At 39.2% G+C, this 22,121-nt stretch overlaps 2 protein-coding genes across 3 annotated transcripts; one reads left to right on the top strand and one right to left on the bottom strand.

The window, feature by feature from the left end:
* The first annotated feature begins 1,398 nt into the window (after window positions 1–1,398).
* Window positions 1,399–11,312, top strand: LOC121956847 (MAPK regulated corepressor interacting protein 2-like). Of its 2 annotated transcripts, XM_042505249.1 has the most exons (5): window positions 1,399–1,912; window positions 2,010–2,079; window positions 2,913–3,052; window positions 6,226–6,318; window positions 10,920–11,312. In XM_042505249.1, exons 1-5 carry the CDS (start codon window positions 1,858–1,860, stop codon window positions 10,988–10,990), a joined length of 429 nt encoding a protein of 142 aa, XP_042361183.1. In that variant the 5' UTR covers window positions 1,399–1,857; the 3' UTR covers window positions 10,991–11,312. The 2 variants fall into 2 exon arrangements, with proteins under 2 accessions (XP_042361183.1, XP_042361182.1); XM_042505248.1 differs by lacking the exons at window positions 6,226–6,318; window positions 10,920–11,312 and adding an exon at window positions 4,950–5,638.
* Window positions 11,313–11,394: 82 nt separating this feature from the next.
* Window positions 11,395–21,403, bottom strand: trap1 (TNF receptor-associated protein 1). Its single transcript, XM_042505245.1, has 18 exons — window positions 21,228–21,403; window positions 19,612–19,782; window positions 19,445–19,527; window positions 19,212–19,352; window positions 18,808–18,879; window positions 18,508–18,668; window positions 18,223–18,332; window positions 18,061–18,134; window positions 17,220–17,375; window positions 16,923–17,043; window positions 16,691–16,760; window positions 15,505–15,652; window positions 15,201–15,386; window positions 14,174–14,312; window positions 13,997–14,082; window positions 13,702–13,847; window positions 13,496–13,568; window positions 11,395–12,275 (listed from the first exon to the last, which is right to left on the bottom strand). The coding sequence occupies exons 1-18, from the start codon at window positions 21,346–21,348 to the stop codon at window positions 12,174–12,176; spliced, it is 2,160 nt and encodes a 719-aa protein (XP_042361179.1). The 5' UTR covers window positions 21,349–21,403; the 3' UTR covers window positions 11,395–12,173.
* Window positions 21,404–22,121: the final 718 nt, after the last annotated feature.

The following is a 22,121-nucleotide window of genomic DNA, read 5'->3' as shown; positions in this document are numbered from 1 at the left end:
CCATTCTACAGGTTTAACTCACCTGAAAGCATTTAATATTTTTATGTTACACTGAACAGTGACATAGGAGTGATGAGGGATATTGTACCCTGTGATGTATTTGTCACTCAATCCCCCCAAAGACATTTTCTATGTTTGGTTTTTTTACCACAAAAAAATGTGCTTAACTCATTTAGATCCACATAAATTCTAATAAATCTAACTCTACTAGGATGCTAGATCTATGATTACTGTCATCATCACAAATTATTTAATAGGATGTCTGTGAGCCAACCACAGTGTTCCACATAATCTAAAATCGACTGCATTAAAGCCCTGCCCCCCTTTTTTAACAAGCATGGCCGACCATGATGCAAGGAAGAAGTGTTTTGCACATTCTAATCTCTTAATTGTACTGTAAAAGTACATCATTTGTTTTTCAACTGTGTTCAAAGTAAATGTAAGATGTTATTTTACTTATAAGTGTCACTGAGAGTGACAATTAAGTATTGGTTAAATTGAGAAATACTGTTCTGATTTGATTTTCTAATAATACAGTCAGTTTATAATCCATTTTATTCATTATGTTCATGGAATATTAATCTCAGGAGGTTAATACATGTGGTTTTCTGAAGATACTTCAGAAATGTATGATATTCTGAGTAGTGTTGACAAATAACATACAAATACATATGCAATAAGTTTTAAAACATCACTTTATTCATTGATATGAGTTAATCACCATTAAAAATGAATTACCTCATGTTTTTTGCTGAAAAAAGGCCTGATAACACCAAATATTGTCATTATTATCATTAGGTGGTTTCATGTGTTCAGATGGACAGAAAACAGATTACTAAGTATCCTAATCTTTTTTTTTTTTTTTTTTTTGCTGAAGTGTTATGAGTGCATGTAGAGCAGAAATCCATTATGACAACAGTTATTTCTTTGTTTTGAGGATTCTGCCACTGTTTGGCCAGCTGTCAAATTCTGGCTGAGAAAGTGATTTGAGCTGCTGTTTTTTCCTCTTATAGACTATACTTTAAAAAAAAAAAGATTACTATTTTGTTTTGATTACTGTCCCGAAATGTACATAGAAATGCAGGATATTAGATTCAAATTGCTTTTATTTATCTATTTATTTATCATAGGGGTGGAGCCCCAGACATCTTGCTTTTTATTTTATCCCCCGCTTCTCAAACCAAAGTTACGCCCTTGTAAAAAAATGATTAAACAGGTCACAAATTTGCAGGAAAACTAATGCAACTCGAATAAGGGAACAAGGGAAGAAAATAGTGGACCTCAGTCTGTAGTCGGTGTCACAGATTTGCTACTATCCTGGGACACTGTCTCTTTAAAGCGCCGAGGGAGGCGTGTAAGGACGTTGAGAAATGGAGCGCTTTGACGGTGTGCGTCCAATGTCTTATGAATGACAGTCGCAGTTTCAGGTTATGTGACATTGTGGCGGTGCAGGACACTAAAGCACTAAAGTGAGTTAAGTGTTTGGACTGCTGGTGTAAAAGCAGGTGAGAGAGAGAGAGGGAGGGTCTGTGGATGAGATGCGCCCCGGCTGCTGGTTTTACGTGGAGAGGAACGCGGCGTATGGTTCTGTTTTCTGCGCGGTTGGTCTGTCTGTGTAGTTTCGTGGTCAGCTCCGTGGATGAACTGTTGCTCTGTGAGTGAAATTTGGAATACTGACACATCAAGATACGTATTTATACACCGACATATCCTGGAGGAATGTGTATAACTTTAAAGAGCCTTTAAAGTTGCTCTGCTCCACCGGAATCTGCTCCACCTGTATCTGCTCCACCTGGACTTCTTTTTTTTTTTTTTTTATTTCAAAGTGCCAAAGTTTACAGGTGACTTCTCTTGCGCATGATGTACACAATAACAAGAGGTCCAAGCAAACTGGTCACCCAGCGACGGACAGGTAGGACACTGTAATAACACCGCAGAGATCCTGCAGACATTTATCTTGCTTTAAAGTGGTTTTGTTTAAGTAAAATGTGAACTTTCTGCTCTTTTAGGGCCCACTCAGCAGCTTGACAACAAAATAAACGACTTCAAGCACAAACAAACGTCCTGGAGTATCCCTGAGTAAGTACAATGAAAAAAAATATCCACCATAAGGTTTCTCAATAGTGGAACTTTCTCATCTGTCCTGGTTAATTTTGGCAGATAAGATGCATGTGTTAGGGAATATGGTGTCCTGGCAGCAGTTTAACGTCATCATCTTGAGCCTTTGTCCATCAGCCTGAATGATTTATAAAACACCTTCACACTGTGCCTGCTGGGATGTTTTCATGCCTTCAAACCACTCGGTGTGCCCGTGTGTGTGTGTGTGTGTGTGACCTTGTGGAAAGTCAAGGTGGCACATGGTCCTTCATTCAGCTGTTGCAATCTCTGACTCCCACACAACCAGCCACGCATGCATTTGGGCCCAAAGGCTGACACTCTGTAAGAGTTATCACATACAGCACTGTGCACAACTCTCTGCTGACCTAAAACTTTGTTATGACGATCATACATAATTTATTTCTCAATAATCTCTTTACTGAAATACATCCAGAACATACAGTAAATTCATATTCAGTATTAAAAAATGCAAATATCCAAGAATTAAACAACTTCAGTAGAATAAAGTTGCAGGCATTTAGTGTGTCCTCCCGTTTCACTTAGCATGTCTTGAACTCTCTTGTGGCAGACAATATGAGATTTACATTACTGATCTTCTAGTACACACGAAGATTTTTGAAGAAAACTTCAAGAAAGTTTGCCCAAGACAGTTCAAGAGTTGTTCAAGGAGGACTGTAGCCGTTTTGCTCTGACTTTTTTGGTGTTTTAATGCATTGTACATGTTCTCTGTATCCTTTGTTTGTATCTTAATAGATTACTTTGTGACATGCTCTTTTTCTTCTTAAACCCATCAGCCTTCCTGCACCCAAGATAGTTTTCAGCCGTCCAAATGGTAAGAAATACCATCACTCTGCTCCAACTCTGCCCGCAGACAACCAGCAGGAAGAGAGCTTCTCAGCCGCGCACGAGGAAAACGTCAGATTTGTCCATGATGGTAAGGAAATGAACATAGTGTGACTCGAAATGCAAGAAGATGAGACAACACTTATGTATATTATATTTATTGTCTCACTGTATCCAGACACCCGTCCCTTGTCTTCTGTTTTGTGAATAGGGTTGCATCGATAAACCGGTTTCAAGCAATTGGGAGGAAAATCCCACCTTTATTTTTCAAAAGGGAGACTTTTTACACATACTTCCTTTAAAAATGGTTTCAATTATAGCAATGATAATGTTTGTTAAACCACACATAACTATTCTGTTTTCATTTCTTTGAGGGTAATTGACTGATCATCTACTACGGCCAATACCACTACTACTACTACTACTACTAATACTACTACTACTAATAATAATAATAATAATAATAATAATAATAATCCTTCTGTATCACCAAATCATAATAGCGTGATACCATGAAATCGCAATATTTTCTGAGATGATTATCGTACCATAAAAATCTAATGCTTTTGCAACCCTGTTAAAAAATGACATTGGCTGTGTTGGAAAGGGCGTACTGCATACCACAGTTGCAGTCAGTATGCAGTATCCACTAAATACTACATACTGCGTTTGACAGCAGTATGCAGTATGGATGTTCAGTCCGATCCGTTCCGCAGTATGCTGCGCCGGGCAGGGATGGTTTGCGTTTTTTTGAAAGCGGAAGCAAACAATAGCAAAACCACTACCGTAAAGAATCCATTTACGGTTTGAAATAAACAAGTGATAAATATAGACGATCGGGATGCAGGCTCACCTGAGAGATGAATAACGCCTTTGTAAAGTATGGAAATGACCTGATGTGCCGCCGGTACGTTCGCACCATTGCCTTATTTAAACTTTCTGATTATATGTTATCCATGTGAAAGCCCAGCGTCATGTGCCGGAGACGACTTTTTTTGCATCTTAAGTGGCGTTAAGCTCAGTGAGTAGGGCGCGCGCCTTCTGTAATGTTGTGGACTTTTGCAGCGGCGTGGGTTCGAGTCCGGCTTGCGGTCATTAGCAGTGTGTCATTTCCGTTTTCTCTTCCCCCTTTTCTGTCACACTCTAACTGCACTATAATAAAAGCATGACAAGCCAAAGAAATAATATTTAGAAAATAAAGAATAAATTTGCTCATGTCTCCTGTATAGGTGTACTCTTCATTAGCGTACATTGGTATGTAGTTTACCTGATAACAGTCATGCAAATTACCTTAAAAGATACCACTATGTTTTTGACAAGGCCTAATTAATAAAGTGTAACACTAGGGCAAGCCAAGGACCCCATCTGGTGAGTTAGGCCTGCCCAGCTGTGTGATGGCTGGGCTTGAGCCACTAGTGACACAACAGCAACAGTTATGCTGTCCATGCAATGCATTGTGGGAAACAGTAGGCGAGGCAGACTGGTCCGATCGTCCGATGCATACTGAGGATTTTTTCCAAATCAGTATGACATCCGGGTATTTCTGGCATACTGTGGATTTTGCTTTTGTTCGCATACTGCATACTGCATACTGCATTTTGACCAAATCAGTACATACTGCTAGTGTAGTAGGCAGTTTCGGACACAGCCATTGTTTCACTATCAAGTTGTTGAAATGCTGATCGCCCCCCTCCCAGGCCTCACCCACACAGCTGCTCTGTCGCTGATAGCCGTGATAGGCACCTGGCAGAAAAATGCTCCCACACCCACATGTGCTCCTCATGACCCACGCTGGCACATGTGCTGAATGAAACAGCGTCTTTGACTTCAACAAGCATCCACCAGCCACTCAAGTTGATAGTCTTGTTTTTTGTGCTAAAGAAAGGCAACAAGGACATCTGACAAGATAAAGTGTTTTGTTGGGTTTTGGCTAAAACTCTACACAGTGACCCAATTTTGAAGTGTGTGCCTCTTTTTAACATTCACAGGCTCATTCAGTCTCCGGGAGAGTTCATTTGGCTCGGCTGTTCTTACTTTCTGTGTGCTGTTGGTTGCTGGCGTTGAAGCTCAGTTGCAGAAGCTCATAAACAACTTCAGTGACCTTTTCTTTGAGTGGACAAGGACACAAAGGCCCCAAACCGCCCCCCACCCCCCCTCCAGAGAGCTGTTCAGGGTCGATTCATTCTCTTTTACTCTCTGAATACCTTCAATGCATGATATAAACAAACTTAACCATTTACGTTTTCTGAAAGTCATGACCCGAAGGCAGTGACATGAGATAAAATCAATCACACACACACACACATGCACACACACACACACCACTACATGTGACCAGTCCACATGCTGCATCATTTAAAATACAAACGTTTGCCAGGAGTGGCAGGCCTTTGAAGCAGCTGCCCTTGTGGACTTTACGTGGTTGACTCTGTGGGTGTGAAGCCGGGGTGCAGAAAATTTTTACTTGGCAGATAAGGACTTTCGCGTTAACCCACTAATTACATGTGAAATACTTTGTCCATGACTTCATATTATCATTATTTATTTAAAATGTTGAATTAATTGTGTCACCTGTCTTATCAACAGGATCTCTTGTTAATGAGAAGTGTAATAAAACAAATTAGGGACATTCAGTTAAGTCCGCAGCTAAAGCTTATGTTAGCTGTGATAATAACGGCATAATCTATTATTTTGCTTCTTCTGGTTATGTGTGATTTATTGATCACTTCATCAGTCATGGAATTTCACAATCACATTTTCCAGACCTGGAAACATCATGGAGTTAGTAAAAAATGTTAAAAGTTTTGGAAAAGCTGTGGAATTTTGTTGTGTAAAAAAAAAAAAAAAATGTCACAGTAATCTGTTGTTGTCAGTCAAAATACCGTAGCTTTAATATACATCAATGTGAGCCGTGTTGTTTACGATCACTGGCGTTTTTTCATTTTCTCCCTGTGTTCTGTCTCGTCCTTCATGTATGCCAGCTAGCTGAAATCATGTTTAAATAGAGTTTGAATCTTCTATGTTTTAAAAATGCTGGGCAAGAGGGGCAAGAAAAAAAAGTTATTAAGGGTCCTTGAAAAGTAATGGAAAAGTCCTGAAATGTTGTCAATAAAAATGTGTGGGAACCCTGTATATGTTTGTGTCATATGCTGTGAATGTTCAATAAATGTTTTAATAGGTACTTTAACATTCGTATAAAGTTTTTTAATTTTGGACATGGAATCGTGTGGGAAACATGTGTAGTGACTGTGTTGTTGTATCCAGCCTGGCAGGAGGTGGTGCAGCAGGAGCAGGGGCCAGAAGAAGACCACGGAGCAGTCCACTACAAAGAAACCATTCCCAGCCCACACATGGACAGTGAGTACAGCTTCTCCTCCTTCTTATAGTTCTCCTTACAATGCTCCATCCCTCCCGAGCTCATGCTTGTTTCTTCAGGGCATTCATTTGCATTTTACTGGCTCACTGGCTGAACTAAGTAAATATTTACATCGCTCAAAGATCATCAAAAAATCATAGTATAGTATATTGCTCAAAAATGATCAAAAACATCATAGTATAGTATGTCACTCAAGTACTTCATAGTAAAGTATGTCGTCCGAATCTCATGGAAAACATCACAGTGTACTATTTTTCTCAAAAAATCTGCAAAAATATGATAGAATAATATGTCACTCAAATATAATCAAGAACCATAATATTATAGCATGTTGTTTGACAATCATCAAAAACATCATAGTGTAGTATATCTCTCAAAATTCATCGAAAATACCATACTATTGTATGTCTTTCAAAAATCATCAAAAATATCTATATATATCTATAATCTATATATCTATGTATATCTATAATACTAAAACATAAGTGAATTTTTGTCTGCTATTTTTCAAGGACCAGAACCATGATTCTCTGAATATGAAAAATTAATTTTGAATGGTAGAAATCAGTTTTTGAAACTTAAAATGGATTAGTCTTTAAAAATGTGTGATCACATGACTAACTTGTCTATGGTTGCCTAGAAACAAGGGGTGGCTCAACTTCCCCACAGCCTCAAATCACCGCGCTCTCCCTAAAATATGATGAAAAATGGTCTAAAAAGTGATTTCTTCAAATGTTGAAAAAAGTCATAGAATAGCATGTTGAAGCAATTTACAATACAGCATGTTGAAAAAATGGTCCAAACAGTCAATATTGGAAGTGTTTTAAAGCCAAGGTATAGTATATTGAAAAACGTCATACTATAGCATGTCAAAATATGTTCAAAAATGTGGAAAAAAGTCATGGTATGGTATGTATATAAGTGCCCCCTGACCAGAGCAGAACAGTTTTGGTAGAAAAGAAAAAAGAGGTACAACACAGCAGAGTACCATCAGTGTCTGATCAGTAAACAACATTGTAACTAAAAAAAACACTTTCACCTTTGGGGGTTTCAACTCGTGGATATAAATCCCATTAAAATATATAGTTTGCAGCCATTTTTTCAACATGCTATATTATGTCGATGTCATTTTCAGTCTTTTTTTTTGCATGTAAATATTTGACATTTTACGACATACTATCCTATTTCGTTTTCAGCCATTTTTTCGAGATGCAATATTAGGACGCTTTTGACCTTTTTTCAATATGCCTTACTATAAGGTGTCATTATAAGCTATAATATGTGCTTTTCAGATTTTTTTTTGACGTGAAAAAGTTGGAGATTTCTGACATACTATATTATATCGTTTTCAGACGTTTTGTCAGCGTGCTTTATTATGATGGTTTTAACCTTTTTTTCGACATACTATACTATAAAATTTCTCTACAAGCTATAATACTTTGTTGTGAGCCATATTGCCGATATATTAGAATGTGCCGTTTTTCTACATATTATACTATGTTGTTTTCAGCTTTCAGTTTTTTCAATATGATATATTGTTTTTTTTGTCTTTTTTTCAACATGCTATATTATAAAGTGTCTCTGCAAGGTAAAATATTTTGTTTTGGGCAATTTTTTAAAATATTAAAATATAAAGGTTTTGGCCGTTTTTGGCCTTTATTTCCACTTTGTATACTATGACGCGCCTCTACAAGCTATTATGTGTCATTTTCAACCATTTTTAGGAGGGGTCAAATTTTGACTTTTTTCGGCATACTATACTATTGCCTTCTTAGCCATTTTTTTGACATGCTAATTTATGATGTTTTTTGGACTTTTTTGGCCTTTATTTTCACTTTGTATACTATATCGCATCTCTACAAGCTATTATATGACGTTTTTATCCATTTTTAGGAGGGGTCAAATTTTGACTTTTTTCGACATACTATACTATTGCCTTCTTAGCCATTTTTTTGACATGCTAAATTATGATGTTTTCTGACTTATTTTGGCCTTTATTTCAACTTTATATACTATGACGCATCTCTCAGAGCTATTCTATGTTGTTTTCAGCCATTTTTAGGAACGATCAAAATTTGACTTTTTTCGACATACTATACTATTGCCTTTTTCGGCCATTTTTTCGACATGCTAAATTATGATGTTTTTGGACTTTTGGGGCCTTCATTTCCACTTTGTATACTATATCGCATCTCTGCAAGCTATTATATGACGTTTTTAGCCATTTTTAGGAATGGTCCAATTTTGATTTTTTTCGACATACTATACTATTGCCTTCTTAGCCATTTTTTTGACATGCTAAATTATGGTGTTTTTTGGACTTTTTTGGCCTTTATTTCAACTTTGTATACTATAACACAACTCTACAAGCTATTATATGACGTTTTTATCCATTTTTAGGAGGGGTCCAATTTTGACTTTTTTCGACATACTATACTATTGCCTTCTTAGCCATTTTTTTGACATGCTAAATTATGATGTTTTCTGACTTATTTTGGCCTTTATTTCCACTTTATATACTATAATGCATCTCTAAGAGCTATTCTATGTTGTTTTCAGCCATTTTTAGGAGGGGTCAAATTTTGACTTTTTTCGACATACTATACTATTGCCTTTTATCGGCCATTTTTTCGACATGCTAAATTATGATGTTTTTGGACTTTTGGGGCCTTCATTTCCACTTTGTATACTATATCGCATCTCTGCAAGCTATTATATGACGTTTTTATCCATTTTTAGGAGGGGTCCAATTTTGACTTTTTTCGACATACTATACTATTGCCTTTTTTGACCGTTTTTTCGACATGCTAAATTATGATGTTTTTGGACTTTTGTGGCCTTTATTTTCAGTTTGTATACTATATCGCATCTCTACAAGCTATTATATGACGTTTTTATCCATTTTTAGGAGTGGTCCAATTTTGACTTTTTTCGATATACTATACTATTGCCTTCTTAGCCATTTTTTTGACATGCTAAATTATGATGTTTTTTGGACTTTTTTGGCCTTTATTTCAACTTTGTATACTATTACACAACTCTACAAGCTATTATATGACGTTTTTATCCATTTTCAGGAGCGGTCCAATTTTGACTTTTTTCGACATACTATACTATTGCCTTTCAACTTTGTATACTATAACACAACTCTACAAGCTATTATATGACGTTTTTATCCATTTTTAGGAGCGGTCCACTTTTGACTTTTTTCGACATACTATACTATTGCCTTCTTAGCCATTTTTTTGACATGCTAAATTATGAGGTATTTTGGACTTCTTTGGCCTTTATTCCCACTTTGTATACTATGACGCATCTCTACAAGCTATTATATTTCGACATACTATACTATTGCCCTTTTGGCCATTTATCGACATGCTAAAATATGATGTTTTTGGACGTTTTTGGCCTTTATTTCCACTTTTTATGCAATGACGCATCTGTGTAAACTATTATATTTCGTTTCCAGCCATTTTTAGGAGTGGCCAAATTTTGACTTTTTTCGACATACTATACTATTGCCCTTTTGTACATTGTTTTGACATGTAAAATTATTAGATGTTTGGCCTTTTTTGGTCTTCATTTCCACTTTGAATACTAAGACGCATCTCTACAAGCTATTATATGTTGTTTTTAGCCATTTTTAGAGCAGATTAGAGTGAAGATTTGAATTTTTTAAATTTTTTCGACATACATACAAAAAGGCAATAGTATACCATGTCGAAAAGTAGGCGGAAACGTCAGTCTCAAAGTGGCTGAAAACAACACAGAATATCGACATATAATAGCTTGTTTAGATGAATCATAGTGTACAACGTGGGAATTAAGGTAAAAAAAGGCCAAAAACTGATCCTAAAAATGTTTGATTACGACAGAGAAAAGCTTGTATTATTATTGCCTTCTTGGCCATTTTTTTGACATGCTAAATGATGAGGTGTATGGCCTTTTTTGTCTTTATTCCCACTTTGCATACTATGATGCGTCGCTACAAGCTAATATATGTTCTTTTCAGACATTTTTAAGAGCAGTCAAAATTTGAATTTTTTCGACATACGTACCAACATACTACACTATTGGCTTTTTGTTTTCCTAAAAATGGCTGAAAACGTTCTATAATAACATGTAGAGACGCGTCATAGCATACAAAGTGGGAATAAAGGCCAAAAAAGCCCTAAAACATCCTTTTGCATGTCAAAAAATGGTCAAGAAGGCAATAGTACAGTGTGTCGAAAAAAGTCAAATTTTGAGCGCTCCTAAAAATGGCTGAAAACGAGAAGAGCTTCATAGTCGAGACGCGTCATAGTATTCGAAGTGGAAAAGTTAAGGCGTCAATATTAAAAGTGTTCTAAATCCAAAGTGTAAATTGTCAAAAATTACCCAAAAACGTCATAGTATAGTATTTCTCTCAAAAATCACCAAAAACGTCATAGTTTAGTATGCCACCGGAGGCCACAGGTTCAATGCTGGCCCCTGCTGCATGTTATTCCCTCTCTCTCCCCCTTTCACACTTAAGCTGTCCTGTCTGAATAAAGGCAAAAAAGCCCCAAAATAATCCTAATGTTTTTATTTTTTTGTTTTTCAGACTTTGTACCCCTAGATCTGGATGAATGGTGGGCCCAGCGTTTCCTAGCCAATATAGACAAGCTGTCCTGACACTCTTTTGGCATTTGGGGATCTTAACGGACGTCAGGAAGTGAGATCTGAGGAAGGATGTCTTATAAAGGAGTGGAAGTCTGGGCAGGAGGTATGATATGCCCTGATTTGGTTCAAATGGAAGGACAGCGCTGGGACGCTTACATAGAAACCACAGACAATGACTTATAGCTTGCGTTTTGACTACATTTCATCTCTCAATATTCAGTCAGGATCAGACTGCACAGTGGAGGACATCTAAAAGTTGAGGTTTCTTTCATATTTGTACCCTCACAATGTAAATGTCATGTTACTTTGAAATGCAGTAAAATTCTATTTTCAAGAAGCTGTGTTTGAATCTTTTTGGTTGTTTGACCTTATTTGAGCATGCATACAGGAAACCAACAGCTCAATAAACGCTTATACAGTATTTTGAATCGGTTTTATTGGATTCTCTGGTACTTTAATACCAATGTCGAGAAGCCTATTTTGACCACTGACAGATGACAAATTACATTTGCAACTCATAAACCATCTACAAATATTTGTTTCCGTTTGAAGCTGTTCAAAAAAGTTTTTCAGCTATTCAGCTCCACATACTCCGCAAAAGTGAACAGAAAATATTAAATAATGTGAAAACAATTTTGGAGGGCTCATAAAAAAGAAGCAACAAAAAAAATATTAAAACGTTACCAGCTTCATTTAGCAGTGAGGAAATTTTACATCTCTGATTATGCTGTAATTAGTTTCAAAGCACTGATGCAAAATTCAGAATGAAACTCTGTTGACCTGTGACACCGTATTTCACCAGGATTTTGAAATGTGAATCTAGAAATCAGATTTACTCACTGCACTTTTGGCCTGACAAACTTTATAAAGTATCTCACTTCTTTCCCTCTTCATCTTTACATTGTTTGTGGCTGGTTTCCATCCAGATTATTCAGGATGTGGAAAACATTGTGCCTGATTAAGTAATGTTGAACACACGGCATGAAGACGTGTTTATGGAGAAGCTTACAGCAGTTCACCTTCAGTCCATCTTTATGTGCTCTCCATAAGGGGGAATGGGATGGGATTTTATGGCTCCAGATGAACAAAGGCCTTCACACAAACTGCAGTCCTTCAGCTTTGTACGTGTTTCAGTCTGCAGGCCACTATCATCCAAACCATGTCAGTCTGCATTGTTCATGTCTGTGAGCAGCTCTCAGTGCTTCTCCAGGGCTTTAGTCAGCAGATCATTAAGGCGGGAAATCATTGGTCGGGGATCGTCGTTCAGGCCTGCTGTGATCATGGCGTTGTCATAGATCTATAAAATATAGATAAAAAAATTAAAGCTGCAAGCAGCGATGAACGGGCCCTCACACCCCCACGCATGTCGGGGTTCCTTACGGGACTCCGACTTACACAGTTGCTTATCTCTGTGAAAGTCAAACAATACACGCAGAGAGTTTGGACCCTCGAGTGAGATATTTCACATGGTGTAGTATTTCCAGTGGCCACTGGGTGGCAGTGGAGGGGACAAAATTTCCAAGAAATCTTGTTGTACATCATTTATAGACGAAACAATGTAAATATCCTGTAAATCCAATAATCAATCCAATCAATCCAATCCAATTGTCCCTCAAGGCTTACTTCCTGTTGCCAGTAGGTGGCGCTATTACGACTAGTGAAAATTCTCATACAGATGAGTTCAGGGGGGGACCGTTATCATACCTATGAAGTTTCAGGCAGATTGGACAATGTACACCAACATTACAACAATTTCTTGTTTTATGGCGAGAGATAGATGTTGTACGCCACATCGCGGGAAAACTGTAAACACTTTGCACGGACCTGTGATAACTTTTCATCACAAGGGGTTGAGAAAGGACACACCAATTCTGGAGTCGGTCAGATTAATACTGTGGGACAAGATGGCAAAAGTACGAGGGCCGAAATCAACAAAAATTCAAAATGGCCTGTACCGAATTGTGTACAGAATGTACCAAAGTGTACCGTATGAAATACCGTATTTCATAATTGCAGGTGAAACTGGTCATTGGGGCTACACGTAGGGGGGTGCTGTGGAGCGATTTTTCATCGCCTCTTTCTGAAACCACCAAAATACGAATTTTTTTGCCAAGCGTGACAAGCATAATAGCTTTCATTAGTTTTTGAGCATGTTTAGACCTCCAAAAATGCCATTCATTTGGCAGAAAAATAATTCCTTGCATTCCAAGGGGGTCCTCGCACCGTTTGTTGCTCGGGCCCTACGTGGCAAATTGCACTGAAACGACTTCAAGGCAATTAGCAAACACTTTTAAGAAAACTTATACCCTAAAAATGGTTCATGACATGATGTCATAAGTGAAAGACTAGGGAGCATTACCAATTTTACTCAGCGTTTCTCACTGTAATTATATGGATATTGTTACCGTCACAAATTGTGAAAATGTTTCATGATAGGTAAGACTTTTCCCATAATGAAGTTTCGTACTATTCAGTAAAACTCTACTAATATGAGAGAATATTTTCCTCTAACAGTACCTGTTCCAGTAGGAGTCCGGCCAGTTCAGAGTTTGTGTCCTTCAGTGCATGCAGCTTCTTGATCAGATCGTGTCTACAGAGGGTTCAAAAAGATATATTTAGAGATGAACACAAACAATTTTTTGTTAAAGTAATGCCACATTTTTTTTCCTTCTAGTAAAATCCATTCCACACACGCACACGCACACACACACACGCTGTCTCACCCTGCATTGATCTCCAGTGTGGGCTGCAGTATCTGAGCTCTCTCCTCAGGGGTGCGAGCCAGCTGCTGGGTGCGAAGGAAGTGGCGTGCAGCACCCATTTCCAGCACTGTGATCATAGCGGGGTGGGTGTCCAGCCGAGGAGTCAGCTATGGCCAGATGAGAAAAAAAAATATTATACATGTGACATATTTCAGGCTGGAATTGAACATTTGCACAATTATTCAAATTCATGACTGAGCTGATTTCTTGTCAGGAAAACACTTTTGAGGCCTTGACTCACTAGTCTCAGCTTTACCTTTATGTTCGTGACTCTGGGGCCCAAAGCGTTCTTCATCCAGGACATCAGGTCGTCGGCTTGCTCCTGCGTCAGACGCTCAGAGGCTGAAAAGAGAGAAAAAAATCACAGCCTTGACGGTGACGTTTTCCTGCCACACTGCTCAGCTTTAACTGGAGATATGAGACAAAAGCGAACCAGGTTTGCTGTCCTCAAACTTCTCCTCCTTATAGTGATCAACCACGATGTCGGTCTCCACTGAGATCATCTTCTTCTTGTCGAACTCCCTGAGGTGGAGCAGCGTCAGCTCGTCAAACTGCTCGTAGCAGAACAGCACCTGCACGTACATGAAAGAGACTTTAAATTTCCACAGCAGCTTTCATCCAAACTGACCAGTTTTTCATAGAGATGTGTGTGAATAGTCGACTAGACGGTTAAACGTTGCTGCCCTCTGCAGTCAGTGCCAGAATTACTAGTCGGTATTATTGAAGCCTAGATCGACATGCAAGAGTGGCTCTGAGCATCAGTGGTTCTCTTTCTCTCTTTCACACACACAAACACACTCATGCACTATCAGACTCAAGGGTGGAATAACGAACACACGACCGTTAGAAATCCGCAGCCCTCCGTGGGCGTTCGATGCCTAAAGTTTGTTACCCTCACACAAACACTTGTGCCAGCTGGATGTCTTCCTGCTCTGCTGAATGACAGAGGAGCTTTAGGCAGATGGGAGATCCCAATGAGCCTGGACACGTGTGTGTGTGTGTGTGTGTGTGTGTGTGTGTGTGTGTGTTTGGCTGCTTGCTGCTCTGCTTGCGCACTCATGCATGAGAGAGTTACTGCGAGTGGGTGTGTGTTTTTTCCAATGGAGATGAGTCAGGACGTTTCATAAATGATATTAAGTTTTTAGTGAGTTGTCGTCATGTTTTGTAGGATTATGTGCAATGCTCATAATGCACAGTGTAAAATGTCACACATTTCAGTGGCATTTAAAACACAATTTGGCTATTAAAAAATATGAAGAACTATTTCAAAGGGCTCTTATATTTCTGACAATGATTTCGATTGAATTTCAACAGTTTTCCAGACTTGTCAGCTGGTTCGTTTAACGTTCGTTTAAACGTCAGGCACACTGATCATTTTGAACATCGCCATAAATTATTTCTTTAAATGTATCATTTTATGTATTATATATCATAAGTAAACAACCCTGCCACTCTCTTACCTCCATGTCTTTCTTTTTCATGGCTTCGTAGTAGGGGGAGTGCTCTGCAAGATGACGGTTTGGGGCGCACAGGTAGTAGATGTTGCGCGTGCCGGCCTTCATGCGGGAGGAGTACTCAATGAGATTGGTGAGCTGGCCTGCTGGCAGAGCAGAGGACTCAAACCTCAACAGCTTTGCAATATCCTCCTGTGGAAGGAAAGCATGGAGGGTCAAACAGTGCTGCAATCATATTTAAGACACCATATGTCAGCCGTTTTTAACGTTGGCCACATTTGTAAGAAGTTGTTTGCTTTCTCAAAGTCACCTTGACGTCCTGCTCCTGGGTGGTAACGATGCCCTCCCTCATGAAGAGGCCATAGTCCTCAAAGAATTTGTTGTACTTTTCCGGCTCCTTCTTGCTCTGGTCCAGCAGGAAGCGGATTACCCTCTGCTGCAGGACGTCACGGAGCTTCCTGAAGCCAGAGATGATGGCGAAAAGATTAATCTATGAGTCAATATGAGAGTACAGGATTGAGAAATGTGTAAATTTATGAGTAAATACTAAAATGCAGATTTTGATGATAGAAAGTAACTGTGAATCCTCATTGGAATCGAAATATAAGCAGGACATTAGCAGCCTGTCATCCAATCCACACTGACTCCGTCTTCCATTAACGTCTCAGCCGTCTGTCAGCAGCAGCTCCAGGGGAGCTGAGTCGACAGTGCTAAGGCTGACTGACGGCAGAAATTTAGTGAAACAAAAAGGTTTTCACGTCAGCTCCATGGAAAAAAATAATTACATCGGGGGTTTTTTTTGTGTCGATTCATGAATTTTATTTTCCCGCCACATCGTGGTGAATAAGGGGAATCTGCCTGCAGTGAAACAGGTAAGCTCAGACAGAGACTAAATCCATCAAGATAACTTTAATATGTTCAAAACACATAAACAGTAGGCTATGTGTGTGATTTATCCCTTTAAAACCTGAGCAAATTGGTTTGATGGGGAGAAGGCAATGAGAAACCCAACGAGGCATAGAACAAAAATTAACAAAAAGTTACAAGAAAATCACCTGAAAATAAACGAGAAAAAACGTGAAAAGCAAACATGAAAATGACGTGGAAAAGGTGCTGATAAAAATGTTTTATTTGACATATTTTATTGTGTTTTTTCTGTAACATTATTTTAAATAAAATCATGATTATAAATATAATTTTTGACATTTTTACCCTTTTCTTGAACAATTTTCTAATCCCCTCCTTTTTAGAAATATTTTTAGGCAATGTCTTTTTACTAAGTTCTTGCCATTTGAGGGACATTTCTAGCCCAGTTGGCCTTTTAAAGAAACTGATATTGATCCAGGTTGCTGTACAGATTAGGTTTCCCTAAATGCAAGAAAAATAGACTTTAAGAGCAACACAAAACAGCGACAGAGACGTTATTGTACCTTAAACACAGATAGAAACAAAAAAAACGACAGTTTCACAGTCAACAGTGCAATCTCATATTGTACCTGATGAGGGCGCTCTCCTGCAGCAGCTCTCTGCTCAGATTCAGTGGGATGTCCTCACTGTCCACCACACCTGTATACACACACACACACAGGAATTTAATTCAGAAAATCAAAGTGAAAAACACATTTTTTTTCTTTCATTTAAAAAAAAAATCATGCATTCAAACACAGAAAAGAGTAAAAACAAGCAGCTCCACCACGAGCAGGTGGAGACACTCGGGAGGTTTCAGACCTCGGAGGAAACGCAGCCACTTGGGCAGGATGTCAGTCGCCTTGGTTTGGATCAGGACCTTCCTGCTGTACAGAGCCACGCTGGAGCCCATCTCCCTGCTCACGTCAAACATGCTCGGCTTCTGTTGATGAATAAACTTTTCTTAATAAAACCCAACTTTGTTTTTACTCACCGTCACAGAAGCAGTATTCTGTCAGAGAAGAGAACATGATCTTTAACACAGTTTGGCTTTCTTCTAGATTTTGAGATTTTGATTACACACAAACTAAAAAAAACACCCGGTCAAGAGCTGCTCACCGTGTCAGGGATATAAAAGATGCTGCGGATGTTGAGCGGGGCGTCGGCGCGGTAGTGTAGCGTGTAGCGGGGCTTGTCGTAAGCCTGGGCGACATAACGGTAGAACTCCTCGTGCTGCCAGTCACTAATTTCCTTGGGCTCCATCATCCACAAGGCCTGATGGAAAATAGAGGTCAAAAAACAATTGATAAAAAGAAAAAAAAAATCCCAAAATCCCAGATCAATATATGTGATGATGTGATATCTAACTCCAGATTTATTCTACAGCTCAGACTGTATATTCAACAATCAAAAAACTTTAATTTAAGGTTCACAGCGGGGCACAATGTGAACATGTCAGCAGTAGTGAATTATTATTATTTATGACGTCTACATTTTTAGAAATACATTCTATATGTTGAAATTGTGACCTGAATTGTGACAATGTGTGCAAAAAAAACTAAAAAAAATTTTTAAAGTGAAGTCTGCAGAGACAGAGGTGTCATCAAATAACATGGGCGACTCAATTTTTGAAAAGATTGGAATTTAAAATCTGCCTTAAAAGCTCACCTGAGCCTGACCTGATGTTCAATACTAGTGAGGTGTTCGGTTAAAAACTGTCCAACAGTGAAGTGTCGATGAGATGACACTTCTTGTTTCTGTTCCCATAATTTGGTTGCATTATTACGTGGCCATGCAGTGTTTAGGGTGCAGGTTGTTTGTTGTTGCTGCAGAAAAACAGCTGCACCAGGCGAACAAAGTTCTTCTGGATTCATACGATGCATTTTCTGAGTCTTTGCAGTCATTCACTTAAAGTGTTTCAATTAAAACCGATAAAAATTTCTGCATCAGAGAGACTCACCTGCAGAGTGTTGAGCCTGCGTCCGTTCAGGAAGATGGGGAAGCTGACAAAGTTGCTGTACTTTGTTACAACCTCTGAAAGACATAAAACAGCTTGTAAGCACATCGAGCGATGCTGCACGAATGTGTTTAATCGTTATAAAAGCGGCTCCGGCAATTATACCTTTAACTCTGTCCTCAATGGAAAACTCTTTGCAGTCTTCTTTGAGGTGCAGCACGATCTTCGTTCCCTGTTGAACACCACTGGCTTCAGCGATCTCAAAAACTCCAGAGCTGAAAAAAAAAGAAGAAAAAAAAAGAAAGAAAATGACAGAGAATGTCACATTATGTTTTGGTTATTTCACAGATGTATGAACACACTCTTTGGAAATTTCTCTTTTCCTACACTTGATGTTGAAATAAAAGACTCTTTAATTTCTCTTTTCCCTATCTCGTCTCTTCCTCTCACCCGTCTGAGGACCACTTGTATCCGGGGGCGCCAGGCTCAGCAGACCGGGAGTAGACATCAACGCGGTCGGCGACCATGAAGGCAGAGTAGAATCCAACACCGAACTGACCAATGATGGTGCTGCTGGCCTCCGCCTGGTTCTGCAGGGCATCCAAAAACGCCTGCAGAGTGGAGGACAGATGATGATTGTGACAGAAAGAAGAAAGTGCGTCGTAATCACAACTTTAACATCCACAGATATATTCAGATGGATTAACTGGATTGTTTATTATATCGACACCGTCTGTGGAAGAAAATCACCTTGGAACCGGAGCGAGCAATCGTCCCCAGGTTAGCAACCAGCTCCTCTTGGTTCATCCCCACTCCTGTGTCCTGTTAGAGCACAGAAAAGCAGTCAGAGATAACGGGTGACCCTGGGTGAAAAATCATTTGAACGCTATCTGACGTACACAGGGGCGCACATGAGACAAATTGAGGGGAGAGGACGCAATTGCCAGTTTTGAGGGGTGCAATGGAAAATATTATGAGTATTGTGTAACAAATTACTGTTTGCAGGGAGTAATAAATAAGTAATATTCTAACTTTTGAGGAGAGTAACAAATAATAAATCACATATTTTTGAGTAACAAGCCTAACCCTGGTTTCCGTTAGATTTTACAAAATGGACAAAACCTCATTCAGAATGCGCTCAGTCACGATTATACCTGAATGGTGAAGGTACCCTTGGCACCATCGGTCTGCAGGTGGACCTCCATCTGAGCCGTTTCACCACCTGCTGTCATCAGTTTGTGGCGCAGTTTTTCCAGAGCGTCACTGCCGTTTGAGATCAGCTCCCTGATGAACACCTTGCGGATGCGGAAAAGAAGAATATAGTTTATATGCTGAAATGTTAGTCACGCAAAGTTGTAGATTCTTCCTCACTCACAAACCCTCTCACCTCTTTCTCTGAGTACAAGGACCTGGCAACGATGTCCAGCAGTTTTTTCGTCTCAGCCTGAAATTCATGTTTGGATGAGCTACCTGCGTGAATCAGGGAGAACAACATTCAGATTATCTTAAATCCCTGACAGTCGAGGAGCAGAATGTCTGCAGCAGGTACGGCACCTTGTACGGACTCTGTGTCACTGATGATGGTGTGCAGAGGCTCTTCTTCAGGCTCTTTCTCGGCCTCCTGGGTGCTGTAGTAAGACTGCTGGCTGAAGCTGAGGCACGACCGCTGGGAGCTCCACGCTCTGGGCCGACCGCTCCACCTCTGCAGCTGTCCAACCTGAAGGTCTGAAGACAGGAGGAGTCAGCTGGTGGGGCTTCACAAGGAGGCCGCGGTTTAAACATTTTCGCCTTTTTTGGATGTTAATTTAACTTTTAATAGCGTCTTTAAATTAAACAACTCCGTGTCACAGAGGAAACAGACCAGACGAGTGAAACTGCCTGATGGAATTTTTTTTGGGACGTGTTGGGAACAGTATATGATTCAAGTGACCGCACATAAGTTTGTTTGTTTTCCCTTCAGTCCGGAAGTCATGACTATAAAATTAAAGTGTGGGTAAATTTAAAAAATGTGAGTGTTTATCTATATTTTGAGCTTAGAGTCTCACTGGATTGGGCATTGCTATACTTTGATCAAACTGATTTCATGTGCAGGTTACATCACATTTCAAGCAAAAGTCTTCAGAAGATAATCAGAGTCCCTGGTCATCCATTAAATGCATTATTGACAAGATATTTCTATCCATCATATGCTCTAAGAACAGAGATTTTCCATTACATAACACATATCTGTTATTCCAAAGAGGAGTCTGGTGAGGAGTGAAGTGTACAGCACAACAGTACCTGCTTGTGAAGTGAGGACAGTTTTTTCAATCTGAAAATCACATTTGAGAATAAACTCTATACTTCCTAGCTTTATAAACAACCCTCTGGAGAGACAGTACCTCGTGGAGTTTGTGTTCATCCAGAAAGTTTTTAACCATTTCAATTTTAATGCAGCATTAAAACATTCAAAATCAATTGCTTGTAAAGCACCATCTTTAAAATAGTCCAGTTCTGGGTTTTTTTTTTTGATGTAGTGGACTTTGTTTTTCCAGATGAATGATTTATTGTTTATGAATTATTGGGTATGGCTGTTGAGCATGCAGGATAAATTCATCTCGCTAAAGATTCCACATTAGTCAGGTATGTCCGTCCAAAAACTGTCAGGTCCCTTTGACGCCACATATTTGGAAAATGAGCTTTTTCTGCTTCCTGTGCCACTGAGCAGCTCTCATTACTTCCCAATAATACATCCATGATACTGACCACCATAACACATCCACGGTACAGAGCACCATAATACATCTACAGTACAGACCACCATAATACATCCACGGTACAGACCACCATAATACATCTACGGTACAGACCACCATAATACATCTACGGTACAGATCACCATAATACATCCACGGTAGAGACCACCATAATACATCTACGGTACAGATCACCATAATACATCTACTGTACAGACCACCATAATACATCTACGGTACAGATCACCATAATACATCCACGGTAGAGACCACCATAATACATCTACGGTACAGACAGTCTCATTACTTCACCACTCCGTGAAGGTAGCATTTAGCCGCAGCAGAGTTTACTTGACTGTGATCTTGCTGCTGTCAGCTGCCGGCTAGGCTAACTCGGCTAGCTAACAAACACACACACACACACACACATCTAACCACCAGTGAAGGAGCGCGAGGTAGCTCGGCTGCTCAGTCCTCGTGCACATGCCGTGAGTCGTGAGTTGGTCCTTTGAGAGGAACTGAGGACGAACCGGGCCAGTGTGAGACAGCGGGACATGACGAGAAGGACAAGACAGGTCGGCGGACTGACCGAGCGAGGAACACACGCCGCGTACGACTGTAGCACTGGAAGGACCCGAAGCGTGATGACGTCACATGACGTCCATGACACTGCCTGACGAAAAGTGGAAATTTCTCCACTTCGGTACTTAAGTGTATCATTTAATTTTGCATATATGCATTTAAAAAACAAAACAAAACACCGAATATCATGTATTTCAATTTATACTGTTTATTTGGTACTCTTCTTTATTATTTGACGTGGATTCATTTTAGTTCTTAATTTGCCCTTCAAGGTCAAACCAAAGACCAGTGATACCCAATATATAACTTAAAAGCCACATCAGCCTTACTGGGATCAATGGTTAGAGAGGACGAGTACTCTCGGTTCTCTCCCGAGGCGGCTTTGTATTGAATGAATTTAAGTTTTGATAAAAATGTCCACAGAAACTTTCTATAAATCCCTTGAAACCTGAGCAAATTGGCTTGGTTTCTTTCAAAATCATGGGAAGAAAGCAATTTAACACAAAATTAACCAAAACATTTAATTACCTGAAAATTAGCCACAAAAAAAGAAAAGGAAGACAGAAAGACAATAAAAAGATGCATAAAAAAACAGAGAAGGAAATAATGAAATGAAAATAATGACTCTGAACATAATTTTAAATATGTAATTATTATAATTATGTATTTATTTTTTGTGACTTTTTCACCTAGTTTTATTTATTTTTTTGCAATTTGCATGACATTGCTTGACAAGTTGTTCATTAC

This window comes from Plectropomus leopardus, chromosome 17, assembly GCF_008729295.1.
Source record: "Plectropomus leopardus isolate mb chromosome 17, YSFRI_Pleo_2.0, whole genome shotgun sequence".
Classification (NCBI taxonomy): domain Eukaryota; kingdom Metazoa; phylum Chordata; class Actinopteri; order Perciformes; family Serranidae; genus Plectropomus; species Plectropomus leopardus.
Note: the sequence above shows the minus strand (reverse complement) of the source record. Positions and strands in the feature narration are given on the sequence as shown.

What these genes read in the sequence shown, in the direction of transcription:
- LOC121956847 (XM_042505248.1), top strand. Translation starts at nt 1,858, where the DNA reads ATGATGTACACAATAACAAGAGGTCCAAGCAAACTGGTCACCCAGCGA. An exon ending in GGTCACCCAGCGACGGACAG is followed by an intron (nt 1,913 to 2,009) that starts GTAGGACACTGT and finishes CTGCTCTTTTAG; the next exon opens with GGCCCACTCAGCAGCTTGAC. An exon ending in CGTCAGATTTGTCCATGATG is followed by an intron (nt 3,053 to 4,949) that starts GTAAGGAAATGA and finishes TAACATTCACAG; the next exon opens with GCTCATTCAGTCTCCGGGAG.
- trap1 (XM_042505245.1), bottom strand. Translation starts at nt 21,348, where the DNA reads ATGTCCCGCTGTCTCACACTGGCCCGGTTCGTCCTCAGTTCCTCTCAA. An exon ending in GTGGCTGCGTTTCCTCCGAG is followed by an intron (nt 16,761 to 16,922) that starts GTCTGAAACCTC and finishes GTGTGTATACAG; the next exon opens with GTGTGGTGGACAGTGAGGAC. An exon ending in CCAGAGTCACGAACATAAAG is followed by an intron (nt 13,848 to 13,996) that starts GTAAAGCTGAGA and finishes ATCTGGCCATAG; the next exon opens with CTGACTCCTCGGCTGGACAC.